The 14,794-nt window shown below is 45.4% G+C and overlaps 1 protein-coding gene across 1 annotated transcript in view; it reads left to right on the plus strand.

Annotated features, from left to right (window-relative positions):
- The window catches only part of ENTREP2 (endosomal transmembrane epsin interactor 2), a 1,280,798-nt gene that overhangs the window by 872,888 nt on the left and 393,116 nt on the right, over positions 1–14,794 (plus strand). The window contains exon 5 of the mRNA XM_063926232.1: positions 12,713–12,820. Coding sequence (XP_063782302.1) covers positions 12,713–12,820 — 108 coding nt within the window. The remainder of the gene's footprint in view (positions 1–12,712; positions 12,821–14,794) is intronic.

Consider the following 14,794-nt stretch of genomic DNA (forward strand, 5'->3'; position numbering starts at 1 on the left):
AACAGATACACCGACCGAAACACCCACTGGGTCACCAGTGCATCTATCGCTATTGCTTGTGGGTCTCTTGACCTGGAACAATATTTCTGAAGCTTCTTGTTGCGGCGTGATGCCATCATATCCACATGAGGAACACCCCAACAACTTGCTACCTCCGCAAAGACTTCTTGGTGGAGGCCCCATTCTCCTGGATGAAAATCGTGTCTGCTGAGGAAGTCTGCTTCCCAGTTGTCCACTCCCGGAATGAAAATTGCCAACAGAGCTTTTGCATGTCTTTCTTCCCACAGGAGTATCTTTGTCACCTCTGCCATTGTTGCTCTGCTTTTTGGTCCGCCTCGACGGTTTATGTAAGTTACTGCCATTACATTGTCTGACTGGATCTGTATGGGACGACCTTGAAGAAGGTGTGCCGTTTGATGAAGACTGTTGTACACAGCTCTCAACTCCAGAATGTTTATGTGAAGGCGAGTTTCTTAACTTGACCCTCTTCCTTGGAAGCTTTCGCCTTGCGTGACTGCTCCCCATCCTTGGAGACTTGCATCCATGGTCACCAGTATCCAGGCCTGAATCCCGAACCTGTGTCCCTCCAGGAGGTGAGAAATTTGTAGCCACCACAGGAGCGAAATTCTGGCTTTCGCTGACAAGATTATCCTTTGATGCATGTGGAGATGTGACTCTGACCACTTGTCCAGTAGGTCCCACTGGAAGACCCTGGCATGGAAACGGCCATATTGTAGCGCCTCGTAAGCTGCTCCCATTTTCCCCAACAGGCGAATGCACTGATGAATTGATACTGTTCTTGGTCTCAAACGTTGTTTGACCATGCTCTGGATGTCCTGACCCTTTTCCACTGGTAGAAATACTCTCTGTATCTCGGTGTCCAGTATCATTCCCAAAAATGATAATCTCATTGTCGGTTCGAACTGCAATTTTGGAAAGTTGATGATCCAACCGTGCTGTTGAAGCACCTTCGGGAACAATGCTATGTTCTGGAGTAGCTTGTCCCTGGATCTCGCTTTTATGAGGAGATCGTCCAATTATGGAATTATGTTGACTCCTTGTTTGCGAAGTAGAACCATCATCTCCGCCATCACCTTGGTGAATATTCTCGGAGCTGTGAAGAGCCGAACGGTAATGTCTGGAATTGGTAGTGGCAATCTTGAACCGCAAACCACAGGTATGCTTGATGTGGCGGGTAAATGGGGACATGCAAGTAAGCATCCTTAATTTCCACCGACACCAGAAATTCCTTTTCTTCCAAGCTGGAAATTACTGCTCTGAAGGATTCCATCTTGAATTTGAACCTTTTCGAATAAAGATTCAGAGATTTTAGGTTTAAAATCAATCTGACCGAGCTATCCGGCTTTGGCACCACAAACAGGCTTGAATAAAAACCTTGGTTTCTTTGTTCGGCAGGAACCAAGGCAATTATTTTGTCTTGACATAATTTGTGTATTGCGTTCAGGACATTTGTGCCATCCTGAGCAGAAACTGGCAAGGCTGATTTGAAAAAATCGGCATGGGGGAAGGTCTTGAAATTCCAACCTGTAACCTTGGGATACTATCTGTAATATCCAAGGATCCAGGTCTGAGTGAAGCCAGACCTGGCTGAAATATAAAAGACGTGCCCCCACCCGATCGCACTCCCACAGAGGAGCCCCAGCGTCATGCTGTGGCTTTTGCAGAAGTAGTTGCTGACTTCTGTTCCTAGGAGCTTGACGGTGTTGTAGATTTTCTACCTTTTCCTCTCCCTTTTCCTGTTACAAAAGGGGTACTCTTAGCCTTTTTGTACTTGTTGTACCGAAAGGACTGCATAGTATGAGAATGATATACTTTTTTTTTTTAGCCGGTGTAGCTGCCGACGGCAGAAATGCTGACTTGCCAGATGTAGTAGTTGATATCATGGCATCTAGTTTCCAAAGAGGGCCTCACCATTGTAGTGGAAAGCCCAATATTTATTTTGGATTCAGCATCAGCATTCCATTGGCGGATCCAGAGCGCCCTGCGGCTGAAATCACCATAGTAGAGGCCATTGAGCCCAGTAAGCCTATGTCCTTCATAGCCTCAACCAAGTAACCTGCAGAATCTTTGATATGACCTAGAATTTGCAGCATATCATCTTTATCGACCGTGTCAATATTAACAATTAAATTATCTGCCCACTTTTCCACTGCGTTACCTACCCACGCAGAAGCAATCGCAGGCCTGAGTAAAGTACCTGTAGCAACATAGATGGACTTTAAAATCATCTCTAATTTGCGGTCAGCAGGTTCTTTTAATGAAGTTGACCCTGGGGCAGTTAAACGATTTTCTTTGAGAACCTAGAGACTGAGGTGTCTATCATTGGGGGTGACTCCCACTTACGCCTATCCTCTTCAGGGAAAGGGTACGCAATCCTTAGATGGAGGAAAAGTCACCACTTGTTTTTTATTTAATTAAAAATAATCTTTTTCCTCAGGTGGAGGTGTTGTGTCAGGAAATTCCAACACCTCTTTTATAGTGACTATCATACATTGAATGCTCTTAGCCAGTTTGGGATCTACCCCCCTCAAATCTCAAGTGTCGACTTCAGTGTCGGAATCTGTGTCAGTGTCCCTTTGCATAATTTGGGTCAGATACCTTTTCTGGGAACAGGAGGGGTCCTGAGTGGGTGACGTGGTTGAATCAGCAAACAGAGCATCCTCCACAGACTGTCTTGCTTTGTCTGTTGTTCAGACTCAGAGAATTTACATATTTCTCTGCAGCTTTCACACCCACAGAGGCTCAGAACACTCTTGTGCCTCCAAAATGGTTTCCTCTGGGGAAGAAATTTCTCTAGACCTGTTACACACGTGTACAGTCACACCACTCACACACACAGGGGAGCTATTGGGGACAGATCTACCTAAAGTCTGTTAGAGAGACCCAGAGGGGATTGTCAGTCCACACCACGCGCCCTATATGTATTACATACAATGAATATACATATATACCAAAACAGCGCTTTTTGGGGGTCATTCCGAGTTGTTCGCTATGCTGCGATTTGTTGCAAATTGCGCATGCACAAGGCACGCAGGGCGCATGCGCTTAGTTATTTAACTAAAAACTTAGCAGTTTTGCTGTAGATCCTGCCGCGTTTTTCAGTCGCACTGCTGATCGGTGAATGATTGACAGGAAAGGGACGTTTCTGGGTGGTAACTGAGCGTTTTCCGGGAGTGTGCTAAAAAACGCAGGCATGTCAGGTAAAAACGCGGGAGTGTCTGGAGAAACGTGGGAGTGGCTGGCCGAACGCAGGGCGTGTTTGTGACGTCAACCAGGAACTAAACGGACTGAGCTGATCGCAATCTGCGAGTAGGTCTGGAGCTACTCAGAAACTGCTAAGAATTATTTATTAGCAGTTCTGCTAATCTTTCGTTTGCTATTCTGCTAAGCTAAGATACACTCCCAGAGGGCGGCGGCCTAGCATGTGCAATGCTGCTAAAAGCAGCTAGCGAGCGAACAACTCGGAATGACCCCCTTTAGCCAATGTGAAGCCCGCAGACTTCAATAAATTATGTGCTCTCCTCCCCTTCTATAACACCCTGGTACTTGTATCAGCGATGTATGAGGAGAAGCAGCCTGTAGGATCAGCGCTCCGGCGTCTCTGTGAGGAGAAAATAGCTCCAAATGAGTGTTACAAGCAATTCTGATGTGAAGCCCGCCCCCTATAATGGCACGGTTCAGCCACAGTAATATTTATACTGGCGGGGGTAGTGTACATCAGCGGCTTACATGTATGTACATTTTGCCAGTGAGAGTAAGGATTTATCATGTCCCTCAGAGCGCTCTGCACCCTGTGCTGAGAGACATGTTGCTGCACAGCATCCCGCGCTGCGCTGGTACCTTAATGCCGCCATGATGACCGGAGGGCCCCTCTCTGCAGGTCTCCAGTTAATACTCACTAGCCTTCTGACTTCTAGCTCTGTTAGGGGGTGGCGGCAGTGCTGTGGGAGTGAGCAGCAGCCAGGCAAGGGCTGTGTTCAGTACCCATCAGGAGCTAATGGTGTCCTGTCAGCAGAAGCAGAGCCATTAAACTAACTGAGAAGTTGGTTCCTACTTCCCCCCCTAAGTCCCACGAAGCAGGGAAGCTGTTGCCAGCATGTTCACTGTAAAATAAAAAACCTAACAAAGTCTTTTTCAGTCAAACTCAGTAGAGCTTCACTGATGTGCAGCCAGTCTCCCGGGCACATTTTCTAAACTGAGGTCTGGAGGAGGGGCATAGAGGGAGGAGCCAGTTCACAGTGTTGAAAAGTCTTAAAGTGCCGAAGGCTCCTGCGGAACCATCTATACCCCATGGTACTAAAATGGACCCCAGCATCCTCTAGGACGTAAGAGAAAAATAAATAAACCAGTAAAGGACAGTGCTAGGGAGGCCAATGTTTTGGAGTGTGCGGAGGAGGAGAGATTGTCGAATGCTGCATAGAGGTCCAGAAGGATAAGCAGAGAGAAGTGGCCCTGGATTTGGCCGAAAGCAGGTTATTGGTGACTTTCAACAGGGCAGTCTCAGTGGAGTGGAGTGGGCAAAAGCCAGATTGTAGTGGATAAAGGATGGAGTTGTCAGAGAGGTAGTTGGTGAGATGGCTGTAAACCAGTCATTCAAGTAGTTTGGAGGCGAATGGGAGAAGAGAGATAGGGCGGTAGCTAGTGGGCAATGAAGGGTCGAGGTTGTTGTTTTTTAGAATAGGTGAGACCAGAGCATGTTTGAATGGTGAAGGAAAGATGCCGGTAGTGAGTGATAGGTTGAACACTTGAGCAAGGTGGGAGCAGGCGGGTTCACTACGGCTGGCCGGCGGTCGGGCTCCCGGCGACCAGCATCCCGGCGCCGGGAGCCCGACCGCCGGCTTACCGACAGCTTGGCGAGCGCAAATGAGCCCCTTGCGGGCTCGCTGCGCTCGCCACGCTACGGGCACGGTGGCGCGCTACGCGCGCCACACTATTTTATTCTCCCTCTATGGGGGTCGTGGACCCCCACGAGGGAAAATAATTGTCGGTATGCCGGCTGTCGGGCTCCCGGCGCCGGTATACTGAGCGCCGGGAGCCCGACCGCCGGCAAACAGAAGACCACCCGAGCAGGCAGTAAGGGAGAGGGAGCAGAGAGGATGAGAGGAGAGGGGGTCCAAGGGGCAGGTTCAGGGGGGAAGGAGGATAAGATGAGGGAATGGACTTCCTTGTTTGTAGTGGGGCAAAAGAAGGACAGGGTGGGACAGATGTAGGGGAGGGATGATGGGGGCAGGGGGGCAGCAGAGGAGTGACGGGAGGAGATATCGTGTCAGATTTCCTCAATTTTGGAGATAAAGAAGGAGGTAGTGGCAGTGAGGGAGGATGGGAGGGGAGGAGGGGGGGCGAAGAAGAGTGTTGAAAGTTTCAAAGAGACGGTGTGGACTGGAGGACTGAGAAGAGATGAGTAATTGGAAAAAGGATTGCTTGGCGAGAAAAGAGCAGAGCTGTAAGAGGAGAGAATAAGACTTGAAAAGTAGGACGAGATGTACTAAGCCTTGAAAAGTGATACATTTCACAGTGATAAAGTACCAGCCAATCAGCTCCTAACTGCCATGTCACAGGCTGGGTTTGAAAAATGACAGTGATGAGCTGATTGGTTTTTACTTTATCACGTGCAATTTATCACTTTTCAAGGATGACAGGAGATGACCAGCAGGTGCGTTATCGCCTTCCACTTTATCACTTCTCCAGGCTTAATACATCAGCACCTTAGTGTCATAATTGATGAGTTAGATAAGTGTTTCTAAACCTCCGTCTTCAAGGCACACATAGGGGGGTATTAAATTAGTGTTGTTTTTTCGACCTGGTCGAAAAATCTGCACGGGCTAAAACCACATGGATCTGCCAATTTGCCACCGATACACGTGTTTTGTCGAATTAGTGGATGTTTTCGTCAGTTTTTGGGTTATTTTTCGCCCATGCCAATAAAACAAAAGAGCAAAACGAAAAGGCATGGCCGAAAATGGGTTAAGAAATGGGCGAATTGAACCTGCTGTTCAATACACTGTGGTCGAATTAGTGCTGATTTTCCGACTGTCAGAAAATTCGGCACTAATTGAATATACACCTAACAAGTTTTTGTGAAATCCATGCTTGAGCATAGATTGTTAAACCAAAATAACTGAGGTAGTTATTAAGTCATCTGTTCTTAGGTATGGCTATCCTTAAAACCTGGACTGTTAATGTGCTTAAGGGTTCCAAATGAATAAATGTATTGTATCTGTACACAGATAAAACATTTAAAAGCAAAATTACTAGACAGTAATAGACTAGACTGTCTAGTAATTTTGCTTTTTTATTAATTTGGAACCACTGGCATTTTTGTGATTTAATTGGTCCTCTAGCGTGACCCTTTATATTTATTTCCAGCTGTTTTTCCAATTGAAACTTGTGCAGATAATTTTCTAGGATCTGTCGCAACTGAACCAATAAAATTATTTGTTTTATTGATTAATAATAGATCCACTCATTTTTTTATATATATATATATATATATATATATATATATATATATATATATACAACCACATTATAATCATTTGTGCTAGTAGGTTTATGGTATTGTGTATAATGTGCTTAAGGGCCATGGTTGGGAAACACTGTACTGTAGATAATGATAAAAGAACAGAGCTGTTGACACTAAATACACAATTACAATGTGTTCTTACTTATCTCTTTACACTGAAGGGCCAGTTTATCACCATCCGTTTCCTCAAATGAGAAAGGGATGTTATAAAATCACCCAAACAAGCAATGCAATTATTGTATACATCACATGGATGTACAGGTTGAGTATCCCTTATCCAAAATGCTTGGGACCAGAGTTATTTTGGATATCGGATTTTTCCGTATTTTTTAATAAATGCATACCATAATGAGATATCATGGTGATGGGACCTAAATCTAAGCACAGAATGCATTAATGTTACATATACATCCTGTACACACAGCCTGAAGGTAGTTTTAGCCAATATTTTTTATAACTTTGTGCATTAAACAAAGTGTGTGTACAGTCACACAATTCATTTATGTTTCACATACACCTTATACACCTTATACACACACACACAGCCTGAAGGTCATTTAATACAATATTTTTAATAACTTTGTGTATTAAACAAAGTGTGTGTACATAGAGCCATCAAAAAACAAAGGTTTCACTATCTCACTCTCACTCAAAAAAGTCAGTATTTCGGAATATTCCGTATTTCGGAATATTTGGATATGGGATACTCAACCTGTATCAATAATTATAATAATTATAAGTATGGGAAATGCGATCTGATTATTTAAAAAAGTGAATGAAAGGTTTTGGAGCAGTTTTTCACGAAAACTGCTCCAAAAACCCTTTAATGTATTTAAGTAATACTAAATAATGTGAAAAGGGTGCGAAAATACACTTTTTCACATTTTTTTTTGTTGTAAAAAGTAATGTTAATAAATACTGTAGGTCCCATCCCTCTCAATTTGAAGTGGAACAGAAATGGTCAGGTTACAGTGATGCAATCTGATGTACACATCCTATTTAGGTATGGCAGGATGTTGCCATTAATCTATATATATAAAAGGCAAATACCAGTGACTCATCACACAATCTCCTGAACCATAATGACTAGAAACTTGACATTTGGACAGTAGCTTGCTTTTGTGACGTAGGCACCCACTAAGAAGGGATTTTTTTTAAATTCCTCCCTCAAAGGGGTTAAAAGGGGTGAGATGATTATTGGGAATTCCCCTCTCACAGAGGAGAGTTAAGACAGCCCACCCAGCTGGGACTATAAAGAATGCATGGTACTGGCGATACCAAGTCAAGGCGATCACTCCTGGGGACATAAGGGGCACTACTACTGAGGGCATTGTATAAGGGGCACTATTGCTGTGGGCATTATGTGTATTTGAGGAGCTACTACTGTGGGCTTTGTGTATAAGGGGCACTAATATATGGTGTAATGTTGATAAGATTGTGCTACTGTGCGGCATAATTTGAATTGGGTATACTATTGGGTGACCACGCCCCTTTCTTTTTGAGACCACGTCCCTTTTGTGGCACGCACCGCAGGCACACGCAATTAGTGTTCACTCTAGGAATTTTTTAGGGCAGGGTGCTGATCACGGGTAGGGCACATTTTTCATTCGGGAGGGCACATTTTTCGTTCGGGAGGGCACATTTTTCAATTAGAAGGGCAAAATTAGGTACATACTATAATGCTTGGTCCTCCCATTCCCACATGATAAAGAATGGGCAGTGCGCGCCAAAGGCGAAAATTTAGGGGCGTTGTTTTTCGTGGGGTTAGGGGCATGGCCACATAATAGTGGCAATTCACATTACACCACACAATAGTGCAGCTAATACACACTGCACCAGGTAGAACCTCCTATACACACTGCGACAGGTAGAGCACGTTATACATATTGCGCCAGGCAGAGCACATTCTACACTTTGCGCCAGGCAGAGCACGTTATACACATTGCGCCAGGTAGAGAGCACTGAGACACACTGCACCAGGTAGAGAGCACTGAGACACACTGCACCAGGTAGAGAGCACTGAGACACACTGCACCAGGTAGAGAGCACTGAGACACACTGCACCAGGTAGAGAGCACCGAGAAACATTGCACCAGGTAGAGAGCACTGAGAAACATTGCACCAGGTAGAGAGCACCGAGAAACATTGCACCAGGTAGAGAGCACTGAGAAACATTGCACCAGGTAGAGAGCACCGAGAAACATTGCACCAGGTAGAGAGCACCGAGAAACATTGCACCAGGTAGAGAGCACTGAGAAACATTGCACCAGGTAGAGAGCACTGAGAAACATTGCACCAGGTAGAGAGCACCGAGAAACATTGCACCAGGTAGAGAGCACTGAGAAACATTGCACCAGGTAGAAAGCACTGAGACACATTGGAGGAGGAGGGGGGGGGGGGTAGATGGTTCCGCACACACATAAGACAAGGGGTAGTGGGGCCACACACAGGGGGTTGGGGGGGCAGGAGGGCACAAGGTGTCACACACACGGGGGGGGGGGCGCACAAACCAGGGTGAGGGGGGTAAAGTGTGCCACACACAAAGGCTGGGGGTAAATGGGGTCACATGCAGGGGGTGGGGGCAGGATATGGCAATGCATTAAAATACATGTTCATTACTTTGTGTGTATCTACTTACTCACACTCTGGCAGCTGAGGGTCACACTCCGGTAGATGGGTACGCTGGCCAGTGGCACTGGCTGGTGGGAGATGGGGGCTGCCCGCGGGTGTCTGGCCATGCACACAGAGAGGAGGGAGGGCTGGGTTTGCCTCGGCGGGAGAGGCAAACCCAGCCCTCCTGTCTCTCGCAGAGGAGGGGAGATGCGGCGGCTGACAACTAAGGACGGACGAGGTGGGCGGGCGGGACGGACGAGGTGGGCGGGACAGATGGGGCGGTACAGACGGGGCGGGCCGCGGAGGTCTCTGTCTCTCATGCAGGGAGACAGTGTGACTGTGATTAAGCACACTGGATTACTGCAGTAATGTGTCCGGTGGCTTGGCGGGGTCCGGCGGGCAGCAAAGTGCGGGGCGGGAGGGCGCACACAAATGGGCAGGGCGGCATTCAGGTGTCTAAAAAAGGGGCAGGGCGCAGCGCCCTGTGAAAGACACCTAGAGTGAACACTACGCAATCGCTTTATTTCACGGCTGTGGTGTGTGTGTGTGTGTGTGTGTGGGGGGGGGGGAGGTGAGTTCCACCTCCTCTCTAGGACCACTTTAAGTACTGCAAATATGTAAGCACAAGATTGTTTTAAAATAAAAAAACACAAGTCAGACACGCAATATACATTTCCTACTTGGTTTAGAAAAGATGTAAACTGAGCACATGCTGTTTTGTTAGAAAGCTGAACACTGATTAACATCACCGTGGAAACTATCAACATTATACTTAAAGTTGATTAGCTGATCTTTCCCAGTAATGATGTTTCTTAATTCATACCTTAAAAGTGGAATGCTAATTGTTTTGTTTTTTTCCATTGCTAGTCTATAGCCTATCACGGCAGGAAAGGCAGGTGTGCACTATACTTGGCAGTCAGGAAATAGTCACTGGAGGAAACTAGTAAGAATTATAACTAGCATTATAGCAGTCCCCCCCCCCCCCCCCCCCCTTTACTGGTAGGCTAATGGCTAATATTACCAAGCTTTAGAGTTAATGGTAAACCATTCGCATGACATTTTATGGTAGTCTCTTGTAGAATGGTACAAAGCTTAAAGATTCAGCCACACACGGAAGAAATAGATGGTGATGCCCTCCCTTTCTCAGCCAGCATTCGTCAGTGAGCTCCCATCGGGGTCCCCTGTCCTGGCGACTCACCAATGATACATCTGCGCAATTAAAGGAATCTTTATTAATGGGGGCTGACCTCCGACCCACACAATATAATTATACAACCCCCACAAGATAACATTAATACACCCCCATATAATACTAATAAACCCCATCTCCCATATATAACTAAAAAGCACCCTTCCCCCACAGATACATAACTTTGCTTGCAGCAGGAGGTTCTGTGGGCTCTTCATATTTCCAGGTTCACCCCACGGAGCTGGCTAGGGTGGAATCAGGCATAGGAGCAGATGAGCTAGAATGGGAAAAGTCTTAAGAGGAAGGGAGCATAAGGAGGGGAGAAGTAATAGAAAGACAGCAGCAGATTGGCAGCTGGTCCAAGGGGAGGGAGCAGCTACCATTCAGAGATGATAGGGGGCTGGCATCGAGCATTACTGTTGTTGGCTGTGCTGCATCAGACATGTTAGATTGTGACACGTCTCCAGTTTCTGCCAAACAGAAAGCAGCTGGGAAGTGCGGGAGCAGCTGCCTTATTACTATGCTGTCTACCTCAGTGGCACCACTTCAGGTGCTGGTGCCCTAGGCATGTCCTACTCACCCCCCCCCCCCCCACCCAACCCCCATTCCCGTGGTAAGCACTGCTGTGCAGAAGTAATTTTTATTGATCTCTTTATTCAAGCTGGTGTGGCAACATCTATAGAACTTGGCCATGTCTTCTCCATCACCTGTGCCCTTCATTGCTCTCTTTGGCCCTGACCATGTATTAAGGCAGGGATGTATCTAGGCTTTCTGTTACCCGGGACAAACACTCAGCTCAGCCCGAACATCATCAAATAATTCCATATTTGCACATGAACCCACTAATTATCTCCTTTAGGGCGAGATCAACTATAGATCCAGTCCATGCTCGCATGCATTCCGGAATTTTTTAAGCCTGGTATGTATGAATACTTACAGTACCTGCTCTTCTACTATAGAGCGGTTCTGGAGAAGAATTGACTTCCAGGTTTATGACCCAGGAGTTCTAACAATAAGAAGCCCATAGCTTCTATACATGGTGTTAGCTATCAGACAGAAGCTCCAGAAAGTTATGCTTTCACATTGTAGTCCCATAAAATGTTACGTCATTTTTAGATTGCTATATCCATCTTCCATCTCCATTGAAGCAATAACCCCTTATCCCAATGTGCTGTGTCCATGTGTGCCCCCTCCCCTCTCCTCTAGCCAGTAGTGTTGAAGTGTGCTCTGAGCGCTAATAGACTCTGGCACTGTACATGCGCAGGTCTCTGGAAAAATAGCTCAGTGGCCATTTTACTGGTGATTTCTCTACTACGCATGGGCCAAATGCCGGGAAAATGGGCCGCAATGGCCATTTTTGCAGTGATTTTTCAGTGCTGTGGCTGCTGCCGCTGGAGGTACTGTAGTATAAAAGACATGTGTGTGCAGGGTGTGTGATTTGGGGCACCCTGGACCCAGGAACCCGTGTGCACTGCACACTTTGCACCCATTATAGATTCACCAGTGCCTCTCCTGCTGCAGTCACTGTGATCAGGAAGCAACAGCAGTTGCCATCAGGCAGCAGTGACGTGCGGTGAGGTGAGGCAGGCGAGGCAGAGCCTTTCCTGTCATACTAACATTTGAGGTAGCCGTAAGTCTGGCAACCACCTCCCTCTGTCACTCAGGGCAAAGGTTTCTTTGATCTATTTTATGTGTTTTTTTTGTTTGCTTCTTTAGGGTCTATTGTCTCAAATTCTTATATACCTCCTATACTATGATACACTAATTCCAACAGAGGGGCCGATGCAGAATGGAAGTACATTTTCAGAGTGTATCTTGTTGTCCTGTAAACTTAACGTACCATTGCCAGAGCAGGGTAATAAGGTGATTTTATGTCCCGTGCCAGCCCCAGTTCTGAACACATGACATCATGACATTGTGTTGAGGGTGTGGTACAGGAAACAGGAAGTACATCAACGTCTGGAACATTCTTTGAAGCTTGTGGGCATCTCTCTCTCTCTCTTTCTATATATATATATATAAGTCCCATGTATATATGTATATGTGGTAATGACATATAAAGTGATTGATACAGCCCTTTTAGCCCATTGCTGTTTAGATACAGAAAGAACAGGAACATGTCATTGTGGTATCAGGTCATGTTGGCCGGCACAGAATTACAGTGTGATACAGCACATTTGTACCCTGAATAAAATTCAGTGCTAAGGGGTTAAGATCTAAATAAACGACAGTGCAAACTAATTAATCCCACACTGCATAGATAGCAAGTGACAGCCGCTATTATCAAACCAATTAAAGATGTTTGCAGTCCTGTCACATGCATTTCAAGATAAAAACCTGATGGTTTTCTTTGCATCTTTTCACAGGACTTGTTGTTCAGTGTGTGTGCTCTGAATATTATCTCTACAATTGTCTGTGCTTTGGCTACAGCGATGTGCTGCATGCAGATGGTTTCTGCTGACGGTCTACAGCTGGTGAGTATCATGGAAGAAGAGAATTTCTGTTTGGGAATAATGAAACCCACCTCCCCTTTACATAAAATGTATTTGCAAAGCTTTGGTATCAGGAGAAAAGTCCACCAGTACAAAAAAATTGTAGCATAATTATATTTAATGGAAGACACACTTTAAATGCAAGTAAACAATACTCTTCCAAATTGACAAAAACAAAACCCAAAAAACAACTTTAGTTTTAATTTAATGTTTTCTTTTCATAGACATAATTATCTAAAGCTGGATACACATTATATCTGTCCAATCTTTCTAGTTGGAATGAAAATCTGTTAACGTATGGGAGCAAATGACAAAAGGCCGTTTGCTCCCAAACACTGGAAAACAGACAAAAATGATCACTCAGACAAATTGTTTAAATCCATTTAATTTTTAACCAGCCAGATTGGACAGATAATCTTATAGTGTATATCCATCTTAAGTCATAGGTTCCCAAACTTGGTCCTCAGGAACCCAAACAGTGCCTGTTTTCCAGGTCTCCTCACAGAATCACAAATGAAATAATTAGCTCCACCTGAGGATTTTTTAAAATATGTCAGTGAGTAATCAGTACAACTGTGCTCCTGCTAAGTGCATACCTCCCAACTGTCCTGATTTTCGTGGGACAGTCCAGTTTCTTTGGGTCTGTCCCACTGTCCCTCCCACAGCTCACAGTGTGCCACAGTGTCTCGCAGTAGGGGGGTGGGGGGTGGGAGGGGCTGGGAGGCTCCCTATCACTCTCTGCTCTGCTTAGTTCAGGGCAGAACAGTGGTGAATAGAGGCTGCCTTTATTCCAGTGAAGCAAGAGGGACTGGGGCAATGGCCAGCAGCTCACTGAGCGCTGGCCTGGCCCCCATTGTGATGAAAAATGGGAGGCGTGGCTTGCGATTGCGGCATTCACACAAAGTCATGCCCCATTTTCAGCAACGCCGTGCGAGGGGTACCGACTTCAAACATTTGGATGTTGGGAGGTATGTAAGTGACCTGGAAAATGTGACCTGTTTGGGGTCCTAATGACTGAGTTTGAGAACCATTAATCTACCTTAAATCCTTGTTTGCCAGGCAAGTACATTAATCATTAACATTGGGGCCATCATACTACCATACATATGTTTCCTAATACATAATTGCTGCAGTCACGCCAAACAGACCCTCTCGGAGCAACAAGTCTCATGAGAATCTGTTAACGCTAAAATATGGCACTTGAATATCTGTGTGCAACTGAGTCTCTGTATCTGCATACAGTGTTCTACGATGCAGAGGCCGGGGCTTATTTCTATGCCAAGTTCTGTGCCTCGTATACAGACACACACAGATATACTAATGTTGTATAACAAATTAATCAGCCTTGGTGCATTCTAGCCACATCGCGTTATGACTAAGATGCATTTTTGGCAAAAAGATGCACAACGCTGGCGGAGTTATATGGGACCTGTCAGCTCACTCGCGCCAGGCATCTAATGCTGCGTGTCATATTGAGGTTAGATGTATGCAGACACATCTGTACATGTATAATGAATCATTTGAAACATCAAGAATTGCATAATAATATGGCCTTGTATGATAACACAGAATGTTATTTAAAAAAAAAAAATAATGGCATATTTATAAATGGGAGAACATCCGTTCTTCCTATTTATCAAAAGCTGGGGAGCCTATTTAATAAGGACAGCAGCTGCACGTGTACCACCACTGATCTCCTTTCACTTTTGCAATCTCAGGATAACAATAGCAGAATATACTGTATCTATTGCAAAACTGTTTTATTTATTTAACTAAACCAGTTCTTCAGAAAGGATTATAATTGAAATATTAATTAAGCCCAAGAGGGCAGGGTTTAATTAAGAGAAGCTCCCGGCCCTGACCCCATCAGCAGTCAGAGGGGAAATGCAGCTGACTGCTACAAGTACGAGGGGAGATCTGAGGGGAGATGAGTATGAGGGCAGTATGAGCCAATGG

This window comes from Pseudophryne corroboree, chromosome 6 (genome assembly GCF_028390025.1).
Source record: "Pseudophryne corroboree isolate aPseCor3 chromosome 6, aPseCor3.hap2, whole genome shotgun sequence".
NCBI lineage: Eukaryota > Metazoa > Chordata > Amphibia > Anura > Myobatrachidae > Pseudophryne > Pseudophryne corroboree.